This window comes from Megascapheus bottae, chromosome 3 (assembly GCF_031878675.1).
Source record: "Megascapheus bottae isolate mThoBot1 chromosome 3, mThoBot2.hap1, whole genome shotgun sequence".
NCBI classification, from domain to species: Eukaryota; Metazoa; Chordata; class Mammalia; order Rodentia; family Geomyidae; genus Megascapheus; species Megascapheus bottae.
This window is the reverse complement of record NC_143511.1, coordinates 84,560,932-84,587,942: the sequence shown is the minus strand read 5'-3', so window position 1 is coordinate 84,587,942 and position 27,011 is coordinate 84,560,932. Positions and strand designations below refer to the sequence as shown.

Sequence of the window (27,011 nt, the reverse complement as noted above, 5' to 3'; positions counted from 1 at the left end):
TGGCCCTACCACTGGGACTAGGTGTTGTCTCTGAGCTCTTCAGTTCAAGGCTACCACCCTACCCTTGAGCCAAGCCCCACTTCCCATTTTCTAGAAGTTAACTGGAGATAAGAGTCTCAGGTCCTTTTGTTCCCGGGCTGGCTTTGAACCTTGATCCTCAGATGTCAACCTCCTGAGTAGCTAGGATTATAGGAGTGAGCCATCGCATGGCTCCCTGAGCTTTCTTGCCCCTCCTCTTAAGGATAGCAGGTAGCAGAGTCTCATGAACTTTCCTGCCTGGACTGGCTTTGAACAGCAATCCTCAGATGTCAGCCTCTGGAGTAGCTAGGAATTCATGCATGAGCTACCAGTGCTGGGATTTATTTGTTTTTATATTGCTTAAAAATTATAGTTTTTATATTAAATTAATTTATTTGCAATGTCACTGCTAATGGTACCTGTAGAATGCCAGATCCCATGTGGGGCAACAGAATGCCAAGGACAAATGGCCATCGGACCCTGGGGCTGGTGCCATCTTCAAAACCTACCCATCAGCAAGAGCCCAAATCCCAGCCAGCAAAGGAGAGCTAATTGTAATTCAAAGCCAAACATAACAATCTTAGGCTGGCTGATGTCTTATGGACTCTTTCAGAAATAGAAATGGAAATTGTGGGCAATTTATACCAAAAGCTCATTTTCTCCAATTCCTGGAGATATTTAATCTGCACAAGTCACAAACAGATGTGCAAAATAAAAAATAAAGTGAGATAGGCAAGCAGTAACCAGTCCAAATTGCAGCTTCTGTTCCTCAACTCTTAACACCAAATTAATAGCAAACATCTGACAGAAGCTTCAAGGGGGAAGTGAGACAGATAGAGGGTAGAGGTCTGCAAACAGGGTCTCAGTTGTAATTTTGATTTTCCTCTCTAAGCTGAGTGGGAGTTTATGGATTTTCATTGGATCATTCTCTATACTTTCTTATATACCTAAAGTAATAATAAAAAGAATGCCATTGTTGGAAGAATCAACTGTTAGAATTGACCCACTACTAGATTGGGGAAATCTTGGTCATCAGTCGAGGGGTAGACAAGAAGCAAGGATTACAGCAATGGTTACAGAGGTGGGAGGTTAATGATGAATGCTAGGATTCAGGACAACTGGCCATATGAAAACCCCAATTTGAAGACACCTGTGAGAGAGAGACATATTCACCAGAAACACAGGGGCAGAGGAGGGAGCCGCTCCAGTTAATCCCCACACCTGAATTCTTCTCCAGCTCCTGGGGTGGCCTCTTCTCCAGCGGGGAGGTCTCAGCCCCAGTGGCCTTCCTTGATCTCTCCATACAAAGCCTCCCACTCCATTATCACTCTGCATCCCCTCAGACCACTGCACATTTTTCTCTTAAACTCATGTATTTTCCTGCTTCAGGCTCCGTTTCAGAAAGAGGAATCACGGGCTTCTTACTTTCTATTGAATTAGTAGGGCTGGCCATGCATACGAGGTGCAAAGTGGCTGTGCACAAAATAAATGAGAAGAGAAATGAACCTGGCCAGATACTACTGCTTTCTCACCAGTCGTGTCTTCTTCACAAACCAGTGTTTCATCAGGAAATCTTGTCAGGGACATCTAGCCACTTTGAGTTTCTGATTTGTCACTTTTATCTTAGAAGTGATGACTGCAATTACATGTCTCCAGGAGGTTGGTATCTCTTTCACTATTGAGGTCATTTAAAAAGTACCAATAGCAGGCCAGGTGCTGGTGGCTGACACCTGTAATCCTAGCTGCTCAGGAGGCTGAGAGCTGAGAATCACAAGCCAGCCAGGCAGGAAAGTCTGTGAGATTCTTTTCTTTTTTTCTTTTTTGTGGGTCATGGGGCTTGAGCTCTGGGCCTGGACATTGTCCCCCAGCTCTTCAGCTCAAGGTTACCACTCTACCCTTGAGCCAAGCCCAACTTCCCGTTTTCTAGAGGTTTCTCGGGGCCTTTTGCACCTGGGCTGGCTTTGAACTTTGATCCTCAGATGTCAGCCTCCTGAGTAGCTAGGATTACAGGCGTGTGCCATAGCACCCAGCTAAGTCTGTGACATTTTCTTTCTTTCTTTTTTTTTCTTTTCTTCTTTTTGCCAGTCCTGGGGCTTGAACTCAGGGCCCGCACACTGTCTTTGGACACTTTCTGCTCAAGGCTAGTATTCTGCCACTGGAGCCACAGCACCACTTCCAGCTTTTTCTGAGTATGTGGTATCGAGGAATTGAACCCAGGGCTTCATGCATGCTAGGCAAGCACTCTACCACTAGGCCATGCTCCTGGCCCAAGTCTGTGAGATTTTTGTCTCCAATTGATCACCAAAAAATTGGAAGCAGAGCTGTGGTTTAAGTGGCAAAGTGGTAGCCTTAAGCAAAAAAGCTCAGGGACAGCACCCAGACCCTGAGTTCAAGCTCCAGGACTGGTATGTGTACAAAGGTATGCATGCCTGTGTGCACCCCCCCACACACAAAGTACCTATAAGAATTGGGATCTAACAGATGACCCCTTTGAAATAACCGCCAAAGAACTAAAACAGCGGTACTCTAAGATGGCCAGGTATGAGGATTTCCTGGATTATTTGTTCAAATGAAGACTGCTTCATCCCGCTCTAGAGTGTACAACTCAGCAGGTCTGAGGTAGGACGAGAATGTGCACTTAGCAGGTTTCTATGAGCTGCAGAGGCTGCTGGTCCAAGGAGTCCACTCTTAGAGCCACTGGACCAGAAGCACAATCCATGGGGCTGTCAGGAAGTCCAAGATCATGTCCAGCTGAGCTGACATCAGGTCAAGTGCAAAAGGAGGGGTAAGATGGGAGTTATAGCCATGACGGTCCACACTCACAGGACAAGGAAGCCCAGGGAAAGGAGAACTTCAGCCAAGGTTGACCCAAAGTGAACACTTTCAGCTTTTTGTGATTCACTGCAGATAAGAATCTCACTGACTTTTTTGACATGGCCTCCTGAGTAGCTAGGATTACATGCTTAAGGCACTGGCTCTTGGCTTGATTTTGTATCCTAATAGCTAGCTGTTAGAAAATTCCAAAGTGTACCCTGAAACCCCTCTCATAAAGTTAACCTGTGAGAGCAAGCTCATGTCATGCATATTTGAGTCAAGGTCTAAGAGAAAATGTTGTGTAAAAGGAGAATACAGGAAAAAGAGAATATTGACAGATAAGAAACTGCATAGCACTCCTAAACAACTCACCTCTTGTTCTTCCAAAACCAGCAAGTCCTGTCAAGAAAGTTTTAACAGTTATATCTATGTTTAATAGTGATCACCCTAATTCAACAATTCTCAAAAGAATGACTTTTTTGGGGAGTGTGGCCTAGTGGTGGGGTGCTTGCCTAGCATGCTTAAAGCTCTGCTTTCGATTCCTTAGTACCACATACACAGAAAAAGCCAGAAGTGACACTGCAGCTCAAGTGGCAGACTGCCAGCCTTGAGCAAAAAGTGTCCAAGGTCAGTGCCCAGGCCCTGAGTTCAAGCCCCAGAACTGGCCAAAAAAAAGACAAAAGAAAAAAAAGAAAAAGAAAAAAGGAAAGAAAAGAAAGACTGAGAAGACAAACCTGTAACAGTGACTCTAAAAGAATTCTGTCTTTGAATCCTTGCTTGGCCCTGCATTTACATGTGTTTGGGCACCAGTTATTTGGTCTACTGGGGTTTTGGGTTTCTGTCTTTGTACTGATGGTCCAAGGATAGTTACTATCTTAACCCTGTGCAGGTCACTTAGAGAGTGAAGGATGGGTGTGTGGACACCCGGCACAGGGGAGCCTCAAATCCACAATCCACTGCTTTCCTTCTCATTCTTAGTCACTCCATACATAAATGTGCAAACAAATTCCATGGAAGTCCTATTTTCCCAGAACATCTGAAAAATTAGATTAGAGTTGATAAGCAGATACCAAAGTCAAAGGCTCTAAGAGGGCTGAGTGGATGGGAATGGGGAGGGATGAGCCCAGGCAAGCCACAGTTGCCAGGGGGAGAAGGGCAGGGACAGGGGTGGAGAAGGAAGCAGACGAGGCAGAAGGAACCCTCAGAACCCCTGCCCAGGGCTCTCTGGGAGGACTGTGTCTGACAGAGAACTGGCAATTCTGAAAGGACTGTGGGAGGCACACGAAACCTCCAGCTTATTTAATAGGAGTCCTCTTTCATTCATAATTTATCTGTCCTTATCATTTCTGAATTCTGGAAAAAAACTGTTATGTATTTTTTGTACATTGTACATAATTGCAAGTCATCAATTCCATTGAAAAATTTTCTTTCCGTGTGTGCGTGCGTGCGTGCGTGCGTGTGTGTGTGTGTGTGTCCTAAATCTTGAACTCAGGGACTGGGTTTTTGTACTCAAGGCTAGTGTGTTCTACCACCACTTGAACCACAGTTCACTTCTGGCTTTTTGGTGGTTAACTGGAGACAAGAGTCTTACAGACTTTCCTGACTGAGCTGGCTTTGAATTGCTATCCTCAGATCTCAGCCCCCTAAGTAGCTAGGTCATTAGATACAAGCTACAAGTGTCTGGTACAATTCATGCTTTTAAAGTATTCTTATTCCTAAATTTGTTGGTATCAGTTAGGTCATCTTCTGTTGTCCCCCAAGTTGTCATTTGAGCCCAGAAGGGCTAGTTTTGGTTAGTAATGGTGTTTCTTTCTTTTTAAAAATTTAATTAATTAATTTTTTATTTATCGCCAGTCCAGGGGATTGAACTCAGGGCCTAAGCACTGTGCTTTCTCAAGGCTAGGGCTCTACCACTTGAGCCACAGCACCACTTCCAGCTTTTTCTATGTGTATGTGGTACCAGGGAAATGAACCCGGGTCTTCGTGCATGCTAAGCGAGCGCTCTGCACTGGGCCAAACTCCCAGCTCTGCATCATTTCTCTAAAAAGTAAATTTTAAAAAATGAATTTAAGGACTCTATTCCTGGTTGTTTTTTTTCTTTTTCTTTCTTCCCCCCCCCCTTTTTTTTTTGTGTGTGAGTCAGTCGTGGGGCTTGAACTCTGGGCCTGGGCACTGTCCCTGAGCTCTTCAGTGGGCACCTATTGCCCTACTGCTTGAGCACAGTACCACTTCTGGTTTTCTGGTGGTTAATTGGAGATAAGAGTCTCATGGACTTTAGAGTCCAAGCTGGCTTTGAATCACGATCCTTAGATCTCAGCCTCCTGAGTAGCTAGGATTACTGGAGTGAGCAACTGAGTCTGGCTTCTGTTCCTGTTCTTAAAGCTCCACCCCCACCTGGTGGATGGACTTCCAAGCTGCCCCTCCAGCAACTCCCCTTGTGGGGCTGCAGGGATGGCATCCTGCAGGAAGGCTGTGGTCTAAATTTCCACGGGGAATCTTCAAAGTGAAGCTGATGATAGCCCCAAGACAAAAGTGTGGATCTTTTTTCTATGAACCCTACCCAAATTATCTAAATTATACCTTACTTTTTTTCCCCCCTCCCTGGGTACTGTTCTCTCTTTGCAGCAAGTCCAAAGATGACAGGGATGGCTTTCTGGACACTTTTAATCCTCCATGATGCCCAGAATAATAGGCTACATGGGTAAGAGCTTAACGACTAAAAGGTCTGTCATTAATTTTTGAAGATCTTTTTCATATTCTCCATGGTTCTGTATTAGTCAGTGAAAGACTGGGCTCTTTGTGAACACACATCCTTGTGGCTCATGGATCAAGGGCCATGCAGCTCCATGATCTCAGTCATAGTTATAAATGAGCACTAGTCAAAGAGCATTTGAAAAATACAGATTCTCAGCCATTAACCTAGCAGGACAGAATGTCAGCCTGAGCTGTGTTAAGAAAACACAGCTCTGTCCCCTAAGCTAAGAACCACTGCCCTCTGCCAGCTCTGTCCTGACAGGGTAGTCCATTTCACACAATTACGGAACACAGAATTTTCTGGTACCTTTTGTATCTCGGGATGAAAGATTTCCCTTGGGCCTTTCTCAAACTTGTCCAGATTCATAGCACTGAAACAGAATGAACAAAATAAATTACAAGCTGATGGAAGCTTCACTGATATGAGGGGAGCCTCAGATCTCCGGAAGAGCTCTGTTTTCTAGAAAGTCACGGTTGGATTCTCCCCATTTGGAAGGTGAAGAAGATGAAATTGAAAGGTCAGAAGTTAAATAACAGGTCAAAATAGCTGACTAGTGGCAGAGCCAGGAGTCAGTGGACTGGGGGCTTGGACTCTGGGCCTCAGCACTGTCACTGAGCTCTTCAGCTCAAGGCTACCACCCTACCCCCTGAGCCACAGCTTTACTTCCAGTTTTCTAGTGGTCAACTGGAGATAAGAGTCTCATGGACATTTTAGTGCCTAGGCTGGCTTTGAACCGAGATCCTCAGATCTCAGCCTCCTGAGTAGCTCACAGGTGTGAGCTACTGTGCCCAGCTAGCTGACTCCTTCTATTTGACTCCTGTTGAGGCAGGTTGATCATGAGTTCTAGGCCAGTCTGGGCTATATAAAGAGATCCTAACACAACAAAAGAAAGTTTTCAAGTTTATGTTTGTAACAAAAGAAGACTCCCCCCCAACTTGGCATCAACTGTAGAAGTTTTGTTCTCTTCCTGGCTCTATACCTCCTCTTCCTCCTCCTTTCCTTGTTTTGGCAGTGCAGGAGCTTGATCTCAGAACCTGATGCTTGCTAGGCAGGTACTCTCCTACTTGAGCTACACTGATAGCATTTCTGTGTTGGTTATTGTTATTTTTGTTCTGGTCCTGGGGCTTGAACTCAGGGAGTGGGTAATATTCCTGAGCCTTTGCTCAATCAGTTGGGCTGTTACCACTCTATCACTTGAGCCACAGCTCCACTTCTGTTTTTTTGGTAGTGAATTGGAGATAAGTTTCCTGACTTGCCTGGCTTAGAGCTGTGATCCTCAGATTTCACCCTCCTGAGTGACTAGGATTATAAGCATGAGCCACCAGCACTCGTCACTGTGTTGGTCATTTTGGAGGTAGGCTTTTGCCTTATGTCTGGGCTAGCCTGTGCACCCCTGAGTTGCTGAGAAAGACAAGCTAGCATTGCAACAATCAGCCATTATGCTTTCCTTGTAGCTAGGATATCAGGTATATGCCATCATGCCCAGACACTGGTTGAAATGGAGTGTCTCAAACTTCTTTTTGCCTGAGCTGGCCTTGAATCTCCACCTTGAGGTCTCTACCAGCCAGGGAGGGCTGCCACATCTGGCTGGTCTTCCTCATCTTTAAAATCACACTGTTACCTGCTCTGGAAAGAGCTTGCTCATACAACTAAATGAATTTATAACCCCCCAAAATGTCCAAATGAAATACCTTATCTTCAAAATAAAGAAGAAAGGTGCCAGGTAATTTCAGTGGGGAAAAAGATTCACAGAAACATTTAAGCCAGTATAATTCCAAGTATTATATCCACAGTAAGTTAACATGAATTATTCTCTACAGGCAGCAAGTTATTGCTATGTTCAACAACAGCAACAAGAAAAAGTTAATCCATTTGCTAATGTTTCTTTAACTTATGCCTCAGGCTGTTTTGGAGGAAAATCTAAAGCTTAGAGTAGACAGGAGAAGGTCTGCAATTTAGAGATCAAATTAAGTTTACAAATGAGATATGCTTTTTTTTCCAGTCCTGAGGCTTGAACTCAGGGCCTAACCACTGTCCTTGGGCTTTTTCCTCAAAGCTAGCACTCTGCCAATTGAGCTACCTCACCACTTCCTGCTTTTCTATACATGTGGTACTGAGGAATTGAACCCGAGTCTTCGTGCATGCTAAGCAAGCACTCTACCACTAGGCCAAACTCCTGGCCCAGTAGTTAAGTTTGATTCTTTTTGTTGTTGTTGTTTGCCAGCCCTGGGGCTTGAACTCAGGGCCTGGGTATTGTCCTTGAGTTTTCCCAAGGCTAGCACTCTGTCCCTTGAGCCATAGTGCTACTTCCAGCTTTTTCTGTGTGTGTGGTACCAAGGAATTGAATCCAGGGTTTCATGCATGCTAGGCAAGCACTCTACCACTAGGCTATGCTCCCAGCCCTGTTTTTACTTCTTAATCATGCCTCTTGATCAGCCAGTTGCAATCTTTAACTAATCATCCGTCACTCAAAAGACACATCCTGTCCTTATGTGTTACAGCTACAGTTTGTACTTACCTGGAGACACTGAAAGATTGCCACAACCTTGTTCAGATAGACGGCAAAAGGCAAGCTTTGTCCTCTGTATGAGAGGGCATTAGTGAATAGCCCCAGCTTTGGTACCCCAGAGATCTAGATTGAAATCCATGTTGGCAGCTCACCAGCAGTAAGACATTTGCCAAATCTCTTTACCTTTCTGAAACTGATGCTGATAAGAGAAAGGAGTGCTACTCATGGAGCTAACTTAAAGATTTATTGAGTGCCTGTGAATCGTTTTGCACAGAGGTGGACAAAGAAGCTACCGTCAGCGTGATGTGAGATCTTAGCTGGTTCCAGGGGGCCGGCTACTCTGGAGAGGTGGCCAGGGGAAGTTCTCCCCATTCCAGTGTGGGAGACTGGTGAGGGGGAAGTGGGGAAGGGGGCAATGAGAGGAGGCTGAGCGGGGAACAGGCAGATGTTCCAATCATTTAACTTTCTGTTCGGTGAAGAATAGGCACATTTTCCTTGGAGAGCCTTTGCTGACATCTGGGTTTCTATTTCAAAGTAGAAAAGATGAAAAGAAACATATTTCTTGACTTTCTAAAACCAAAGTGCCCAAGTGAATGCAGAAGAACAATGGCAGGCCAGGAATGCAGACAGGAGTGGGCTCCAGGGCCCTGAGCTCAGACTTCAGCACCATGACACACCAGCTGAGGTCCCAGTTCCTCTCTCTGGATCCCCACTTGCTCATTAGTGAGGTGGGGCAATAGCAGTCTGGCCTTAGAGCCTTGCTGTGGAGACTACGTGGGGGGGCATGTGCCAACTGCTTGGCAGGTGTGGCATGCCGCCAAAACTCAATGGAAAGCTAATAACCAGAATGGTCCCAGGAAATAGAGTCTACATAAGCCTGTCACCTGTGGAGGGGGGCTGTGCTTACCAGTACTCACCTTAAGATAGACTTCACAGAGAGAGTTTTTGTGGGACTGTAGGGAAGGCATATTTTCTGGGTACCCTGGAAAAGTCAAAGCACTGAATCAGTGATGAGTCCAGAAACTTCCATGTCTGAAGGATCCCCACTGGACCACTGAAGAAACTAGGTCTGGTTTATTTCCTTTGAGAGGCATGAACACATGTGATGCTGGAAAAAAAATCCTGCTCAGAGCTGACAGTACCTTTTCCTTCCCCCAACTCTTTAACACACAGGTCTTCAGTGAAAATGTGGGGAGCAGCTGAGCCATCTGCTATACTTTGAATGAGAGTCCCACAAGAGTCCAGGTGTTACAGGCTCAGCCACAGGCCTGAGGAACTATTAGAGGGGGGGCAGAATCATTAAGAGGAAGGTCTTAGATTACTGGGGGTGAGTCAGGGCACAGACACAGCAAGAAGCAGGAGGTGAGCATGCTGCAGGAATGCAGGTACGAGCTGAACATACCTGTTCACATAATGGTTTGTGTGTGAGTGTGCGTCTGTGTGTACACATGGACAGACGTCTAGAAGGATGTTGTAGGATCATCTCTGAATGGCTGGATTGTGATCTCTGTCTATAAAGGCTGTATTGCCTGAATGAAACTTTTTATTAACGGTCAGTGTGAATTTTTTTTTTTGGTTGTTGTTTATTTTGTGGGTCATGGGGCTTGAACTCTGGGCCTGGGCAGTGTCCCTGAGCTCTTCAGCTCAAGGCTATCACCCTACCCCTTGAGCCATAGTCCCACTTCTCATTTTTTTCTAGTGGTTAATTAGAGATTTGTCTTACGTGCTTTAGCAGTCCTCCTGAGTAGCTAGGCTTACAAGCGTGAATCATTTTTTGTTGTTTGTTTTATTGTCAGGGTAATGTATAGTGGGGTTACAGTTATATTCGCCAGGTAGTAGGTGCATTACTTCTCATATATTGATACCTCTTCTCATGTTTTTGTCCCCATTTCCCTCCCCTCGCCCCCTCCTGTGAATCGTTGTTTTTTATAAAAAGTCTTCTATGTTTAGAGAAGAAGCCCAGCACAGACTGTTTAAAGTAGGGTTGCCCTTTCGCTATTTCTTGAACTACTTTTTAGGACCTAATGGAAGGTGAGCTCCAGGTAGGGGCGAGGGAGAGCATGGTCCAATGCTGTGGGGATCTCACAGCCCCCAGGGCTCACCTGAATTCAAGGGGGGCTTCAGAACCCCCTTCTATCAACATTTTCATCTTTTCAGTGCCTTACTTCCCTTCAGCACTTCTGTTTGTAGCCAGGCAACTCCCAGCTCTGGGCATAGGATTTAGGGCCTAGGTAAGAGGCTCTAAGGAAGGCCGGAGCCCTGCTCAATGGAAGGGGATTCCTCCTTCTCATGCCAGCCTAAGCTTCCTTCACAATGGTGCTAGAGTTTGAACAGGAGTGACCCCACAGCGGGGCCCTGGTGTGCCTCATGTTTGTGGTTCTTCTGCCTGGAGCAGTCCCCTGCTCCCTCGTCTGCTTTGTACACATCTCTCTTTCAATGGCACCGCACAGGAAGTTTTCCCCATCTCTCATCTGCAGCCGGGCTCCAGGGACATTTGCCACCTTTGCTCTCTCCAGGGTGCAGAGCACCATTTTTAGTATGGACAGCAGCTTCTGATATGAAAATAGGTAAAACTTTTCTCCTGAGTTTGTCCTCTCCTCCCTCCCTCAGCACCTGGCAACCAAGGGGAAGAGGTGGGTGAGTTTTACTTCCTAGGAAGAAGATACAATGCTGAGAAAATCTATTCCAGAAAGGCAGAAGAGGTGGGAAGCTACCTTTTCCTGCCTTTGTGGAAGGGAGAACTGGAAGGCTAAGGGGACAGATGCCAGGCCTTTTGATTCCCCACGTCCCAGGACAGGACTTGGATGAGCACATCAAGGTCAGCCCTGGAGCACCTAGAGCATCTGGGAGGAGGCCCAGTTCCCCGGCACACCTTCCACAGGACTGGGGGTTCGTGGGACACCTGTCAGAGCTCGGTGAAGGGCAGAAGCTGCCAGTGTGGGTGACGAATGATCACACTGTGTACAAAAGACCACACTCCTGCTTTCTGACATGCTGCAGGGCATGGCTGAGAGCCTCAGAGACTAGCAGAACCCAGGACTTAACCAAGGAGGGAATGTCACAAGAAGGAGCCAATGGTGGGGGCAGGTGCTACTGAGATCAGGGTCACTCCACAAAAGAAAATCAGAAAAAAAAGCAGAGGCCATGTGCACCCAAGGTCCTCTTCTTCCACCACAAGGCCCCAAGTAGCCAAATATCAACCCCAAGGGGAACAGGAGGAGGAAGAAGCCGTCAGGAAGACTAACTGCCCAGAGACAGAGGCATCTCAAGGTGAATACTGAAGCCATGAGAGGATGGCATGGTGCAATTAACAACCAAATAAACAAAATAAAATGCAGCCAGGAAATAGCCTGCGTGGTGCAGAAGACAAGAGGCTCTGGAGGAAGCCACGGCCGCTCTCATTAGGGGAATATGAGAAACCCAGCATGTGGTCCCCATGCCTGGTGCACAGGCTCTGCTTCTGGAACAGCTGTGCCAATGGCCCCATCACAGGCTGATGGAGCCAGTTATGGTGGCACCCGGAAGGAGTGTGCAACACTTCCCTGTAGGAAATAACTTGCTAGTAAGATTTCATATCTCATAGATTTTTACCCCAAACTTGCTTTAAAAAAAGAAAAACCCTGAAGCATACCATGGGAATTTATATAAGTAGAGGCAGCATGGCTCAGAGTAAGCCAAACTCTGCTGTTGTTATTAATTGCTTTGCTAGATGGTGGGTAAATTGAGGACGCAGCGGGCATGTTCCCAGCTTTCATGAATGTGTACTTGAGTGCGAGAAATGATATGAATTGGAGATTTATAAATATAATTAATTATTTACAGGGGTGACCACCTTGGGCTCTTCCTGGTGTGCCTGGACTAGTTGTGGCCTTGGCAGTGTCATTTTAATCTCCCTGACTGCAATGTATCGACTAAGGTAATTGTCCAGAGGACTTAGCACCTGGCATGTACTAAGTGCTCAATAAGTATGATTTTTATTGTTATTACTATTAACTATCTTTAATCACTACATAAAGTTTCTAACTACAGTCTGATGTGCCATTGGCTCTGGAAATTCTTCCTGGGATTTCTGAAGTTGCTACTTTATTTCTGTATGTATATGCATACATGCACGTGTGTGTACTTTTCAGAATACTGTATTGCCTGTAAAATTTTTCCTCGAAGGAAAAAAATTGAGTCAAAATGAATTATGAGAACAGCAGAAAGAGTTGAGGGAACAGGGGAAAAAGCAGCCATGATGAATGTGCCCGAAGCAAATGTCCCACATGTCTCCCGGTGAAAGGGCTGGGCTTCCGGCTCACTGGCCCACTGTGGCATTGTGCTTTTGCTAGCTCATCTTCAATTGTTCTTCTAACCCACACAGCTGATGAAAGGCGAGCCTAAAACAAATCCAAGAGGCCTGGGGGATGCCACAGTTGGCTGAGTATCTCACAGAAACAGGAGCACTGCCCAGCACGGTCAGCTGAAGGTGGGCCAAACCACCGTGTTCTCTAGAACCTCTATAAAACTGACTTCTGCCTTTCCAGAGGCCAAGGCAGAGGGAAATGAATCCATCCCATTAGTGGTTCATAGACAAGGGGGGCGTTCCTCCTAGTGTCCGAGCTTGCAGCCCCATCTCAGACTAGAATAATCCTGAAATAGCCAGTCGGCCAGAATTTTACAGAAAAAGGCTTCACTGGGCCTTTGCTGCCAACCATGGACAATGCTGTGAACTAAACTTTGGGATGGGGATGAGATAGCAAGTGTAAGCCAGGCACTTAACTGTTTTCCTCCAAAGAATTGCACGGTACTGAGGGACACGTTGATTGTTCTGGTCAGAAAGAGTCACAGACAAGAAGAAGGGGCTCTTCTCCACATCGTTTCCAATGTAATTCTGATGGACTGGAAGAGGAACAGTTTATAACAGTGAGAATGCAGCCTGCTTGGTTCTGGAGTCACCATTAGTAGTGGACATAGCCCAGGCCTCCTAGCACGCTCAGGGACTGATGAAGAAACTCAAGACTGGCTCAGGAGGAGCCAGCTCACCACCCCTACTCATGTGCTCTCTTTCCCTTGGCTCAGGAATGAACATGTGACCTAACACTGGCCAATGGGACAGAAGAAGAACACTCTCACCAAGAGGCTTCTGAACCACGTTCCTCCTTCCACTGGACATGATATTTCCTAGCCTGGAATTACTACAGCCATCTTGTATACCCCGAGGAAGGCCAAGTTGCCACAGTAAGGATGGAGAAGAAGAAGAGGGGGAGAGGGCCTGGATCCTTAACACAAGCGGACCTTTGAAGCCCTCAGCTTGAGAGAGCGCCCTTCCCTGGGGTTTTGCTCTACCCTTTCTGTGCAAGCTATTTTGAGTCAGACTTTCTATTATATGCAGTCATAGCATTATTTTTCTGAGAAACCACTGCTGTTGAAATGTTGCACACATTGCGGATGATGACAGCTTTCTTGCTGATTTCTTTCCTTATAAATGCTTCTCTGTTCCCCTACCTACTGGTGTAAATTCTGAACTTCTTAGAACAATACTCTAACATTGCTGAAAGGATAATGAGAAGACTTTTCTTCAATGAAATGAGAAGACTGTGTCATTCCAGAGTCCAGACATCCTACCTTGTACAAATGAATGCATTGGCCCAATACACATTTTCTCTAACTCATTTTGAATCCCATAGTTCAATGGTCCTTCTTTTTCAATATTTTCTGTCCCTAACCATTTTGTGAATCCTTCACTCTAAATGTACAGTGTCTAAAAACTAACAGAAATTGAAGTATTAGGTGTGCGGGCTACTGGCATATCTCATTGAAACTTCTGTTCAAATATGCTAGTACTACTCTACAGATGAGGAAACCGAGGCTCAATGAGCTAGGGTAACTACATGAGGTCCTACGGTGAATCACAGCGGAACCAGGGTGCAAGCTTACATGGCTCTATGAAGCCATGGCAAGGAGCACATGAGCCTTTGTGATATGTTTCCACTGCTGCACTCTGCTTTTCACTGCTAACTAAGTGGGCCAGATCCTTATTGAATGCTTGCATTCTATACTGGCCCTGGAGCTCCGGGCACTGACTTTTGCTCTAGCTGTCTTCAACTAAAATGTCCAAAAGTCAATATAGGTAGAGAGCTAACTTTGCTCATTTCAAAGTTGTTTTACTAACCTAAATTCCTTCTTCAGAGCACTTATTCAGATTACTGAATCCCCTTTACCTCTCCAGGGATAGAAGAAGACAAAAACTGGAGAAAAATAAACAACCAAAAAGCAAAACAAAGCAAAGCCAAACATTAAAAGCGGACTCTGAGCTGACCTCTAGCGGTGCACTGCTGACCCTGGTGGGCATGCGCTCACACCAGGCCCCATCTGGTCAGCACCCTCTCCTGGAGCGACCGTCTTCCCCACCCCCATGTGGCATGGTTACCTTGTCCTAAGAAATACTTGAAATACCATCTGGTGTGGTACTCTGGGTTCTCTAAGTGCACGTCTGTTCTTCGCCAAGTACCTGGAAGAGTGGTTGCGTTCTGTAATGGAAGAGTTGTGCCATTAAAAGACTTATTTAGAAAGAGAACCAGAAGCTGGCAATGAACCTGGAAACACTATTGTTCAAAGCACGCACGCAGGAGCTGTCACCATGTGTCCTCGATGGAAAACAGTACACATTCACATCTCAGAGGCATTCTGGAGTTCTGCAGGTGGAGGAGAAAGAGCCAAGTGGCATGGTGGGTTCTAACCTGAGAATAAAGGACCTCTCCTACTCTGTCCCGAGGCTTCACAACGTTTGGGAACTAGAGTCCCTTAGAGTACCAACATTTGCTACTTTACCACAGGCACATTTTACTCTGATTCGTATTCCTAGAACTTCATAAACATAAGTAATAAAAACCATCCATTTTGGCCAGAAGTTTGGCCTAGTGGTAGAGTGCTTGCCTAACATGCACCAAGACCCAGGTTTGATTCCTCAGTACTACATACATAGAAAAAGCCAAAAGTGACTGTGGCTCAAGTGGTAGAGTTCTATCTTTAATAAAGTCCAAGGGCAGTGCTCAGAACCTCAGCTCAAGCCCTAGGACTGGCACACACAAAAAAAATCCAAACAAACAAAAACTATCCATGAGCGGGGAATGTGGCTTCGTGGTAGAGTGCTCGTCTAGCATGTGTGAAGCCCTGGGTTCGATTCCTCAGTACTACATACACAGAAAACGCCGGGGTGCTGCTGTAGCTCAAGTAGAGATCACACAGGAGGACAGACACTTTCTGACAGACTTGTTGCTATGATCTCGTACACTTCTGTGATAGGTTTCGTGATTGTATTGAAGAATTTTTTGTCCAATCCTGAATGTATAAAGGGACTTCTCAGGAATGAATATTAAATGTGATCAAAAGCCTTTTTTTCTTTTTCTTCAAGGAGAGGCAAGTCTTGAAAAAGCAGGTTAAATGAAGGACATCCTGGTGATGTAATGCGGTTCTTCCCACCCCGCATAGCTCTTGGGTTTCTGCAATCCCACTCCTGGGGGAGGGTGTACTGTTTGTTTGATAAACAATGACGGATGTTCAGGGTTGCTGGTGAGACGGGCTTCTCTGTATGCATTTCTGTCTTGCCTCGGGGCTTGTGTTGGCTTGTGAAGGAAATGAGGATGCTTTCTGTCTTTGCCATCCTCCAAAAACACTGACAATATTGAGCACTCTAAATACCAAGGATCAGACAAAGCACTTTACGTGCATTATCTCCAGCACCACGTCACCAGCTGGAAGAGATTCTATTTTAACTGCCTTCTTCTGGGGAGGAAATGGAGACTGTGGGAGTGTAAGCATGTCGCCTGGGATGCAAAGGTAACTTGTGGCAGAGCTGGAACTGAAGCCAGTTCTCATTTCAGAGGTGCTTTCCTTTTTTAATCTTAGCCATTACATCATCTTTTGTGTCCTTTTTTATGTTCTGCCTTTTTAACCTGCTTGGGGGTTAAACCATCGGTTAAAGTTTTTTTTTTCCCCCTACATCATTGTGCTGTTGGGGGGTTTCCTTGATTTAAAAAATATAGCTGTCTATAAATATGCATGTATAGACATTTTTATTTAGAAATACTTTTTTTTTGCCAGACCCGGGCTTGAACTCATGGCCTGAGCACTGTCCTTGGACTTTCTCAAGGCTAGAGCTCTACCACTTGAGCCTCAGCACCACTTCCAGCTTTTTTTTTCTATGTATGTGGCACCAAGGAATTGAACCCGGGTCTTTGTGCATGCTAGGCAAGCACTCTACCACTAGGCCAAACTCCCAACCCTACAAATACTTTTAAGTGTGCATAAAAGCTGCAAGACTAAGAGAAAGCATCCAACATGACCTTCCCTTACTGAAAAAGTTTTAGCACACTGGCTCTCTGGGTTTCTCTCTTGCACGTCTGACAGTCTCCAACAGACCAGACAGACAGACACTCTCTCACACACACCTCCTTTTTTTCCTAAGGTATTTCCTTATCTATCCACAATGCAGCTTTATCACAATCTGTAGCTTGAATATCCATGATAATTTCTCATCTGTTTTCCAAGCTAACAGCTAATTCAGCAGTGTCACATCTTTAAAGCATTTCACCCCATCAGTACATGATCATTTTGTCATCATGTCTCTTCAGGGTCTCTTCACCTGCAACATTTCTACCATTTCCACACACTGCTTTTTCTGACATGGGCAGTTGTATTTGTTTTGGCTTTGATGGCACTGCGGTTTGAACTCAGGGCTTTGCAGTTGATAGGCAGGCCCTCTAGCTATATCCCCAGTGTCAAGGACACTTCTGAAGAGTACAGAATTGTCCCTTCCTTGGTGCAGGGTCTGTACACCTAGCTAGAAGGAGAAGCAATGAAGGTTGTCCTGAGCTTCTCAAGATAAACCGTCAGCTGTCCATCAGTCCCATGTTGGTCAGTGCTGATTGCCTTGTGGAGACCTTACCTACTGGGGTGACTCAAGGATTTCATTCCTAATGGGATTTCCACACGACTCACATCAGTGGCCACTCATTAGTGTGACTATGACCCTGGCAGGATTTCTGGTCCACAGATCTTTCCACTAGTCCACCAGGCAGGGTGTCGCCCACCAGCCAGCATCAGGCACCAGCTGACCACAGAAAGGGGAGCAAGCCCAGCTCAGGGTGCTAGCCTGACAACTTTACTCTGTAATCTTGCATATTTCATTTTATGCTTTAAAAACATGACTGTGGGCTAGGAGAGGTGCTTTATGACTATAATCCCAGCTACTCCAGAGGAAGAGATTGTGAGGATTGAGTTCATAAGGTCAGTCAAGGCAAAATACTAACCAAACCCACATCAGTCGATGAGTTAAGCATGGTCGCATAGGGCCTGTCCTCTTGGCTACATGGGAGTCATAGGTAGGACCACGCAGCCAGCCTGGTGGAGGGGACGGACTGTGGGCAGTGGCATAGCTCATCCAACCGTCCAGCACAAACTGTTAATCATGAGGTCTTTTTTTTTTTTTGCCAGTCCTGGGCTTGATTTCAGGGCCTGAGCAGTGTCCTTGGACTTTCTTAAGGCTAGAGCTCTACCACTTGGGCCTCAGCACCACTTCTGGCTTTTTTCTATGTATGTGGTACCGAGGAATCAAACCTGGGCCTTTGTGCATGCTAGGCAAGCACTCTACCACCAGGACAAACTCCTGGCTCTAAGGTCGTTTTTTCTTTTTTTTTTTTTTTTAAGGATTAAAAAGATACCTACTTAACTTTCATCTACACTGAATACTTAGCTGAAACAGAGGAAAAAAACCCAACACCCTAAAAGTTGTGAGTTTCAGAGCAGGACACTTCCTGTCCCTTGTTAACAACACACACAATAAGGTGCAAAGACGATAATACAGGAGTTGGCAAAACAAGCTGAGACTAAGCAACCCCAATTAGCCTCCCCTGCCCCCCAGGACCCCAAAGGCCAACCGTGGAAATCAGTGCAGAATTCCTACAGGCGTAGCAGCAGAGGGCAGTGTACAGCCAAATGAGGGGTTTCAGCACCACAGACAGCTCCCATGTTCCTTTTCCTATTACCTCATCACAAACCCAGAGAGAGCCAGTACTCTGACTTCCACCACCATTTACAGAACAGAAATCACAGCAGGCATAGTCACGTGAGTCAGCCTCTCTGTCATGTCAGGGACACCTGTTAGTCCTTCAGCAGTGGCCTGTTCTTTCTCATCACCACATGGTCACAGGACGAATGCCACACCCAAGTATTCATTCTCCTGTTGGTGGAATTGAAATTGAGTATGATCCACGGCTCACGCCTATAATACTAGCTACTTAGGAGGCTGAGATCTGAGGATCACGGTTAAAGCCAGCCTGGGCGCTAAAGACTCTGAAACTCTTATCTCCAATTAACCACTAGAACACTAGAAGTGGTACTATGGCTCAAGGGGTAGGGCTTGAGCTAAAGAGCTCAGGGACAGTGCCCAGGCCCGGAGTTCAAGCCCTATGACTGACAAAACAACAACAACAACAACAGAAAAAAAAATAAACAAGGCCAACTGGGTGCTAGTGACTCAGATCTATAATCCCAGCTACCTGGAAGGCTGAGACCTAGAGAATTAAAGTTCAAAGACAGCCCAGGCAGAAAAGGCTGTAAGAATCTAAGTAATCATTTTTGTCAGAATGTTCTCAAGCAGGGATGGAGTTCAACCAGTGTGTATATTTAACGGATTTTTTTTTAAGGGGGGGTAGAGGTGGTGAAGTCTGGGCCTGGGTGCTATCCCTGATCTTCTTTTTGGTTAATGTTAATGCCCTAACACTTGAGCCACAGCGCCACTTCTGGCTTTTCTGAGTAGTGTATTGGAGATAAGGGGCTCACACACTTTCCTGTCCAGGCTGGCTTTGAACCATGACCCTTAGATCTCAGCTTCTTAGTAGCTAGGATTACAGGCGTGAGCCACCAGTGCTTCTCCACTTAACTGATTTGAATTCAGTCCCTAGTAGAAGTTGCTAAGGTAACACTGGAAGAAGCAAGATGGCATTTTTTTAAGTAACTAAAAAATTTTGAACTGTAAGTATAAACAGATGTAAACTAGCTATAAAAAGTGATAGTGCATAAAAATTGAAGTCCTTATCTCTCTCCCCCATCTTTTCTGCCCACTCCTCATCTTTTTTTAATTTAATAACCTAATGCTTTCAGATTGGTTTGGATCATCTCAGACCTCTGCTCTGCGTTTACAAAGATGTTCACATGTTCACACACTGCCACACATTCAACACAATGTAACTACATACACACAATCCATTTTCATAAATGGGGCAGGAGTATAAGTATCATACTGAAAATATCTGACAGTACTGGAGTTGGAGTTGAGGCCTTACACTGGGTAGATAGGTAGGTGCTCTACTGTTTAAGCTACACCTCCATTCCTTTTTGCTGCAGCTATTTTCCAGACAGAATCTTATTTTTTTATCCTAGACTGGCTTCAGACTAGTCATGCTTCCCACTGTGACTGAAATGAGAGGGATATGTCACCATGGCCAGCCTTTTCCACTGAGATGGGTTTTCACAAACTTTTTTTTTTTTGGCCTGGCTGACCTCCAGTTTTGATCTTTCTGATATCAGATCTTACATAGTTTGGATGACAGGCATGCACCCCCTCCCCCAGCTATTGGCTGACATAGGGTCTCCTAAACCTTCTTCCCTGGCAGGCCTTGAACTGATATCTGCCTCGTGTCTTGCAGGTACGAACTACTGTTGCTTAATAACTGCATAGATTCTGTTATAAATTATGTAAACATTTCCACTGATTAGATTTTAAGATATGTGCCTAGCAAAGAAGAATGTAATCTAGAAAGTTCTGGTCCTCTGATTTCTTTCCTGGCCTCTTACTGTCATCTTACTAAGTTCTAGGTCCTTTTGTAAATTTTCTTGCATATGGACAAGTTTATTTATTTTAATTAAAAATGGAAACAGGATGGTAGTATGAAAATTACCCTGTAATTCTCTTTTTATGTTCAGTGCTGTAACTTAAATGTTTTTTGTGGTGGTACATATACTTTTTTTCTCAGTACTAAGGCAGATGTTCTACTACTTGAGTCACTTTGTCAGTTCCTCCCTTGTGTGTGTGTGTGTTGGTTGGTTTCTTTTTCTGCCATGCTAATCTTCTCTGTGTCACTACAGTTTTAATATCTGTGCTGCTGAAGCACGGATATTATTTTGAATACAGTCTTGCTTTATACCTTCACCCGTGTGGGCTTGGATTCCCCTCTGTGTTCCTCCTGGTCACTGGAATGACAGGCATGTTCTACCACGCTCGGCCACTGGAGTCTTGTGAACTTATTTGCCTGGGCTGGACTTGAACCATGATTCCCCCAATATCTGTTTCCTAAGTAGTTATGATTATGGGCAGACGCCACTGTACTCAGCTCCTCTTCATCCTTCCTAAAAGCTGGACTAGGCGTTCCGACATGCAGAGGACCGTCACATGTATAATCCTTCCTCTACTGATGGAGACTGAGGTTGTTTCCGGTTCTTTTTCCTATTTAAATATTGCTGTAATACATAGGCAGCAGAAATATTGGCCAAATGGAATATACTATTTTTAGTTATTGCTAATTGCCCTCCCAAAAGATTAAACAAATTTCCTTCTTCCCCAACGGTGTATGAGAAAACCCTCCTCGGTGTTAACAAAGATATCTGTAAAAGTTGCTCTGCCACCAAACACCATGAAGGTGAGGGAGCCCCAGGGCACCAGTGGGGGTGCACTCACTTGAATGGTGCACTCAGAGTGCAAGGTGAGCAGGGGACAGCACAAGGGACAGACTCAAGATGTCCCCCCCAAATTCTTTTTTTTTTTTTTTTTTGCCAGCCCTGGGGCTTTCCTCAAGGCTACCATTCTGCCACTTGAGTGAGTCATAGCATCACTTTCCGTTTTTCTTTGTATGTAGTACCAAGGAATTGAACCTGGGTCTTCATCAATGCTAGGCAAGCACTCTACCACTAGGCCAAACTCCCTGTAGCACCCCGCCCCGACCAATTCTTGATAAGGAGCAATTATGAGACCCATTAATGAGATTAGATTCCATGTGGGCTATGAAAAATTCTCTGCTATTCATGCCAGGTGCTAAAGAGAAACATGCTTTCCTCCTTACCCATTAGGAAACTGAGGCCCAGAGATGCGGAGTGGAAAGCTAACAAGCTGAGCTGAGGTTTCAGCTGAGGTGTGTTTGACCCTACATCTCTGTTACATCAGGATGTGACCTTATATCAAAATGACAACCACTAGAAACAGCTGAGACTGGGAAGGGGGTGCATGGTAGGCTTTGTAAATGGAGACTGGGATCTCCAGTGAGGAGGGGGACAGCCGGCTCCACAGTGACTGTGTGCAGCATACCCAAACCCCTGCACTCAGACCTTCATTTGAAGGGTTCAGGTGTGTGAGGGGTATGGCTCAATGGGAACACTTGCCTAGTACACATTGGCCCTGGGGTTTGAACCCCGACACTGCTAACAAGCCACAAAAGATAAACACAGAAAAGGTTCCTCACCTGGATAAGATAACCATCCTGACTTGATCATTATATGATATATAGAGAACCAAAATTTCCACGGTAACCAATAAAATGCATAATTATTACATTAGCTAAAAATAAGGAATTTTCCAATCAGGATATAGAAACAAGAGCTTTATCTTGTGTAACTGTTATTCTTTATGTACTATGTTATTTCTCTTCTCTTTTTTTTGCCCTAATGGTTAATGTCATATTGTTACTGAATCTGACTTTGTTACCTGACATATTGTATATATGTTTGTTTATTTGAAATAGGAAAGGAAAGAGGATTGGGAGGGGGTGGGGGAAGGGAAAGGGGGACAAAAACATGAGAAAGGGTAACAATGTGGGAGAAGTAATGCACCTGCTACCTGATGAATGTAACTGTAACTCCTCTATACATTACGCTGACCAAAACAAAACAACTCTGCCACACAGTATGTGCTAAGGAAGTACCCACTCAATTTTTACAATTTTTACTAAAATTGTAGACATTGGATAAAAAACCAGTAGTGAGGGAGTCATCTAAAGAAGGGTTAATATGTGTGTGACTACTTATAAATGTTTTAAAATAAGATAAATAAGATCAGTGATCTCACAGGTGTGCAAGGACCAGTAAACAGGATACAATGGACGCTAGAAGGGTTGTCATCTGGCAGAGGGCTCCACCTGACAGTAGGGGCCATAGAGAACAAAAATAGAGATTCTGAGTAGAAAAGATAATCAGGCAAGTTCTGTTCAGGAGAAATAACATCATAGCAATTAAATTCTGAAAAAGAGGATTTTTTTCTTAGGGGTTGTGGAGGTTTTGAACCTCAGTTCCTGTCATAGAGCACCTAAGACCTTACAGCATTTTGGGTGGGAAGGTGACAGGAACCCCTGTGTTCTCAGCAGGTGGCTCCTCTTGGCCTTGGGTGGGAATTGGTTGCTGGAAAGACCAAACCTTGATGGGCAGCTTGGAGCTTACAGCCTCACCTCCCAAACTCCAGAGCAGGAGAATATGTTGGTCACTCAGGCCTGTGACACTAATCCTGGGGCTCACAGAACCCTGGCTGGTGGGTACTCTGGTGAAGACATGGCAGCTGGGAGAGGGTCTGGAGCACCTCACCAGCGCCTGGCCCCTTACCATGCACCAGGCTCTGAGGAATGCTCCTCAGTTACACTTTTTGTAAGCCAGTGATGATAGGCAAAGTGCTTTCAGGAGTCCCTTGAGTCCTTCTAGCCATTTATGGATGTGGAGGAGGGGGCTGTGGTGCAAGAGGGCAGAGTCAAACGCTTAGATGCATGTTAGCAGGTAAATGGAGCAGGAGACAGGGCCTGTGCCCAGCTGGGATGCTGAATTACTTACTCAACAGAAGAGTGAAGCAAGAGGGGCACCCAGGAATGACTGAGCCAGGTCCTCTGTGCTCTGGAGACCACCAGTGGCTTTCCTAGGAATCCATAGCTCCACCCGAAGATTGAAAGGTCTCAAGTTGAGTATTTTGTTTAAAGGCAGGGGTGGAGGCGTGGCTCAGTGAATGAAAGCATCAGGTACCTTGTTTGAGTTTTAGTCTTAGAACCTGCCTCTCTTCTCCCTCCTGCCCAAAAAAGAATAGGTTAAAGGCAGGCAGCAAAAGTGCTGGTTTTGGGGCTTGAACTCAGGGCTTGGGCACTGTCCCTTGGATTTTTTTTTTTTGCTTAAGGTTAGCACTCTCAGTTGAGCTACAGCTCCATTTCTGATATTTCTGGTGGTTAATTAGACATAATAGTCTCACAGACTTTCTTGTTTTGGCTGGCTTCGAACCTTGATCCTTAGATCTCAGCCTCCAGAGTAGCTAGTATTATAGGTGTGAGTCACTGACGCCTGGCTTGAAAATTTTAAATTGTTTGACCCTTCTTTTCCTTCTCCTCCTCTCCATCTTCTTCCTCCTCCTCTTTCTCCTCTTCCTCCCCCTTCTCCCCTCCCCCCCGTCTTTGGTGGCACTGGGGATTAAAACACTTAAGCTATGCCCCTAGACCTTTTCATTTTTATTTTGTTTTGAGAAAGGGTCTTGATAACTTCGCTTTGGCCTCAAACTCACACTCTTCCAGCTTCTGCTTCTTGAGTAGCTGCGGTTGCAGACATGCGCCATCAGGTCAGTCTGTTGTATTGAATCTTCTGTTCTACACTAACTACTCTGACCCAAAGCAAACCAATTTCTTTTCCTTTGTGTGTCAAGTGCCTCTAGGTCTTTTATCAGGATGGATAAAAGGCCAGGAGCTTATAATTAAGAATTATCACCATGAGACGAAGCAAGGTGCTTCAGCTGAGAACTCATGCTCAATGGCTTTGGTGGAAATAGCATCTAAAATAGCATTTGATCCCAGTATCAATATTCTGAAGAGCAGAATGAGCCAGGCCTGTCTGCAGTGATGGGTGGAATCAGCCTCTTTCCACGTGGTTCCAGCAGCCGGTGCATAGCTCAAGGTATCAGACTCTAGAACCACTCCAACCATGACCCACTTGTCCTGGTGTGTGGCAGAGCCAGGGAACAACTAGATGAGCTGTGTTCTGTACTAAAGGACCTTATGATGGCTCCATTTATGTCCTTTCCTGCAGATCCAGGTCCCAGCGGGGGCCAGGGATCTGCTTAGGGTGTGTGGAGGCAGCTGGTGCAGTATGTTCATCGAGTGCCAGGCTGAAGTCCTGCACTACTGGTGCAGCAGGCTGTCCTGTGGCCCAGCAGCCTCAGAGCTTAGGTCTCCCAGGAGAGACAGCATGGTGGCTGCTGGATTTTGGAACTCTAGAAAAATAGAGCTTGATACTTCTGTGCCTGGCTTAGCAGGGAGGGAGGCAGCCTGGGGTGTATGTGTATGGGGGTGGGGTGGGGTAGGAGACACCATCTCCTTTCAAGAGGTAGGACATGGGAGAAGAGAAGCTGTTGTTAGTGGGGCAGCTGACAGCATTCTGGCAGAAGTCTGGGACCTATTCAGGTCCTAGCCCAGGTCAGGAATGGTGGGTGAGCTAAGCTAAGGTCCAAGGGTAAGGTGAGTAAAGACTTCCCAAATCCTGTGGTTTTTCAAGTTACATCCACAAGGTGATCAAAAATTTGCTACTGGAAGTGGTCAGGAGAGCTATGTCAGCAATATGGCAGTGGGTACCATAGCAACAACTATCATTGATAATTATCCCAGAATGAAGACAAAGTTTATGGCCAGAACTTTCCTGCATCTCCCTCTTGGACCCTGGACCCTGGATGCTGGCAGGGCAGTGACCATCTGGGCAGGCTGGCACAGTGGAGGAGTTGGGACCCTAACAGATTATGTGCTGCCAGAAAACTTTGTGTCTACCTAGTTCCATGACAGGTTTTTTTTGGGGGAGGGGCAGTCTTGGGGCTTAAACTCAGGACCTGTGCACTGTCCTTGGGCTTTCTCAAGACTACAGTTCTACCACCAGAGCCACAGCACCACTTCTGGCTTTTTTTCTATGTATGTGATATCGAGGAATCAAACCCAAGTCTTTGTGCATGCTAGGAAAGCACTCTACCACTAGGTCAAACTCCCAGCCCAACATAGCTTTTAAAGATTGCATCACCCAATTACTAGTGCCTTCCATGCAGTGTAATAACACTCCTCCTCTCACCTGCTTCCAGCAAAGCTCTATTTACCCCTTCCAGAGCTCCATTTGGGCAAGTAATCTGTGGTCATAAGGGTCATAAACTGGTAGACTCTACAGTCCTGTGCTTGGTGATGATCCAGGAACTGGGGAATGCTCTTACCTCATCCGAAGAGCCATTTTCCACTCTGAATCTTCCTGCCCTTTGGATGGCTCCATCTGCATCACTGGAAATAAGCTAGGGAAAGAAGAGTGCTTAGTTAGGTAGCTGGGCTGCCATATGCAATGCCCCTTCTGTCTGCTCCTAGAAGTAGCCAAATTGACCGATACCAGCTGGTACCAAGCCCCCCATCTCCACCCCAAATCAAAGTGCTTTTTAGCTCTACCAGTTTATAAAGCTCTCAAAGCTCTCCTTGGACAGTGGCCCCAGGGCCTTAGATGTTTGGGAAGAAGGGGTGGTCAGCTTGCACGAGTGTGAAATACTAGCATGGAATCCAAATCTGAAGGTTTCCCACAACTGAAAAACAAGGGGTGCTCTCTGAAAAAATGATTTTAGGACCAACAGTAGACATGGCCAAAGCCATGTCTCAAGTTCACTGGCTTCTGGGAAAAGGCTGGGTGTGTGAACGTAAACTGGCATCAGGGACAGCTCTATGCTTCATTCAATTTTAAACAGTTTCTAAAAGGCCGAAACACATTTCCACAACAGGCAGTCTGAATGTTGGCAAGGTGACACTGGCAAATGGCTCCATGCTAAAAAGAGGTGAGCAGAGGGGAGGGAGGGGGGATCACTTCTGAAATCTCTCACAAGCGACTTGGGAAAATGGCCTATTTTTAAAAGAACCTTTTAAGTCTATATCCATAAGTTGCAGCAAAGATCTGCCAACTGTTTCCACATCCCAGACTCATGGGAAGAAACTTGGCCTAGGGTGGCTTTCGTCACTTGAACTCTAGGAAATCCTCATACCTGGCCAGCTTAGGGCTTCACTGTCACAGTCCCCTTATGGTGATTTCAAGAGGGTCATCTGCTGGATCTCATCGTTATAGGTACTTTTTGTAGGTGCATACCAGTCCTGGTACTCAAACTCAGGGCCGGGGCACTTTTCCTGGGCTTTTTTATTTTATTTTTTTGCCAGTCTTGGGGCTTGAACTAAGGGCCAGACACTGCACTTGGGTTTTCCCCAAGGCTAGCACTCTAACACTTGAGCCAAAACGATACTTGAGGCTTTTCTATGTATGTGGTATCGAGGAATCGAACCTGGATCTTTGTATATGCTAGGTAAGCACACTACCATTAGGCCAAACTCCCTTGAGCCCCTCCCTGAGTTTCTTTTGTTCAAGGCTGGCATTCTACCACTTGAGCCCACCTCCAGTTCAGGCTTTTCGCTGGTTAACTGGAGTTAGAAGTCTCTCAGACTTGTCTATCTAGACTAGCTGTAAGCAGTGATCCTCAGATCTCAGCAGAGCCAATTCATAAGTATAAGCTAGACATTTAGGCCTCCAGGGTCATGAGTGTTGTTACCAGAGGGCGATGAAGACGTGGCAGTCAGTGTCTCCCTCACTACTTCACTCCTACCCCTGTGTCACAACAGAGGGGCAGTTGAGATGCTGTGGGTTCTGGGTGCTGCTTTGGGCACTCCAAACAGTTCATACTGTCTCACAGGAGAATGAAAGGGAGAGAGAGGAAACAACCTTTACTCATCACTCCTAAAGTACAGGTTGGCCCGAATGCAGCTACCACGAGGGAGAAGAGCTGAGAGCCACAGATTCACTCATTTTGTCTACATAACAAATACAAGCCAAGTGTCAACTCTACAGGGCACAGGCACAGTCAGTACCCCC

At 45.7% G+C, this 27,011-nt stretch overlaps 1 protein-coding gene across 1 annotated transcript in view; it reads right to left on the bottom strand.

Annotated features, from left to right (window-relative positions):
- Garnl3 (GTPase activating Rap/RanGAP domain like 3) overlaps window positions 1-27,011 on the bottom strand; it is a 127,658-nt gene that overhangs the window by 48,947 nt on the left and 51,700 nt on the right. Inside the window, exons 4-9 of the mRNA XM_090330662.1 lie at window positions 25,333-25,407; window positions 14,509-14,608; window positions 12,859-12,977; window positions 9,014-9,078; window positions 5,894-5,957; window positions 3,205-3,231 (exon numbers count right to left, since the gene is read on the bottom strand). Of these exons, the coding sequence (XP_090186788.1) occupies window positions 3,205-3,231; window positions 5,894-5,957; window positions 9,014-9,078; window positions 12,859-12,977; window positions 14,509-14,608; window positions 25,333-25,407 (450 nt within the window). The remainder of the gene's footprint in view (window positions 1-3,204; window positions 3,232-5,893; window positions 5,958-9,013; window positions 9,079-12,858; window positions 12,978-14,508; window positions 14,609-25,332; window positions 25,408-27,011) is intronic.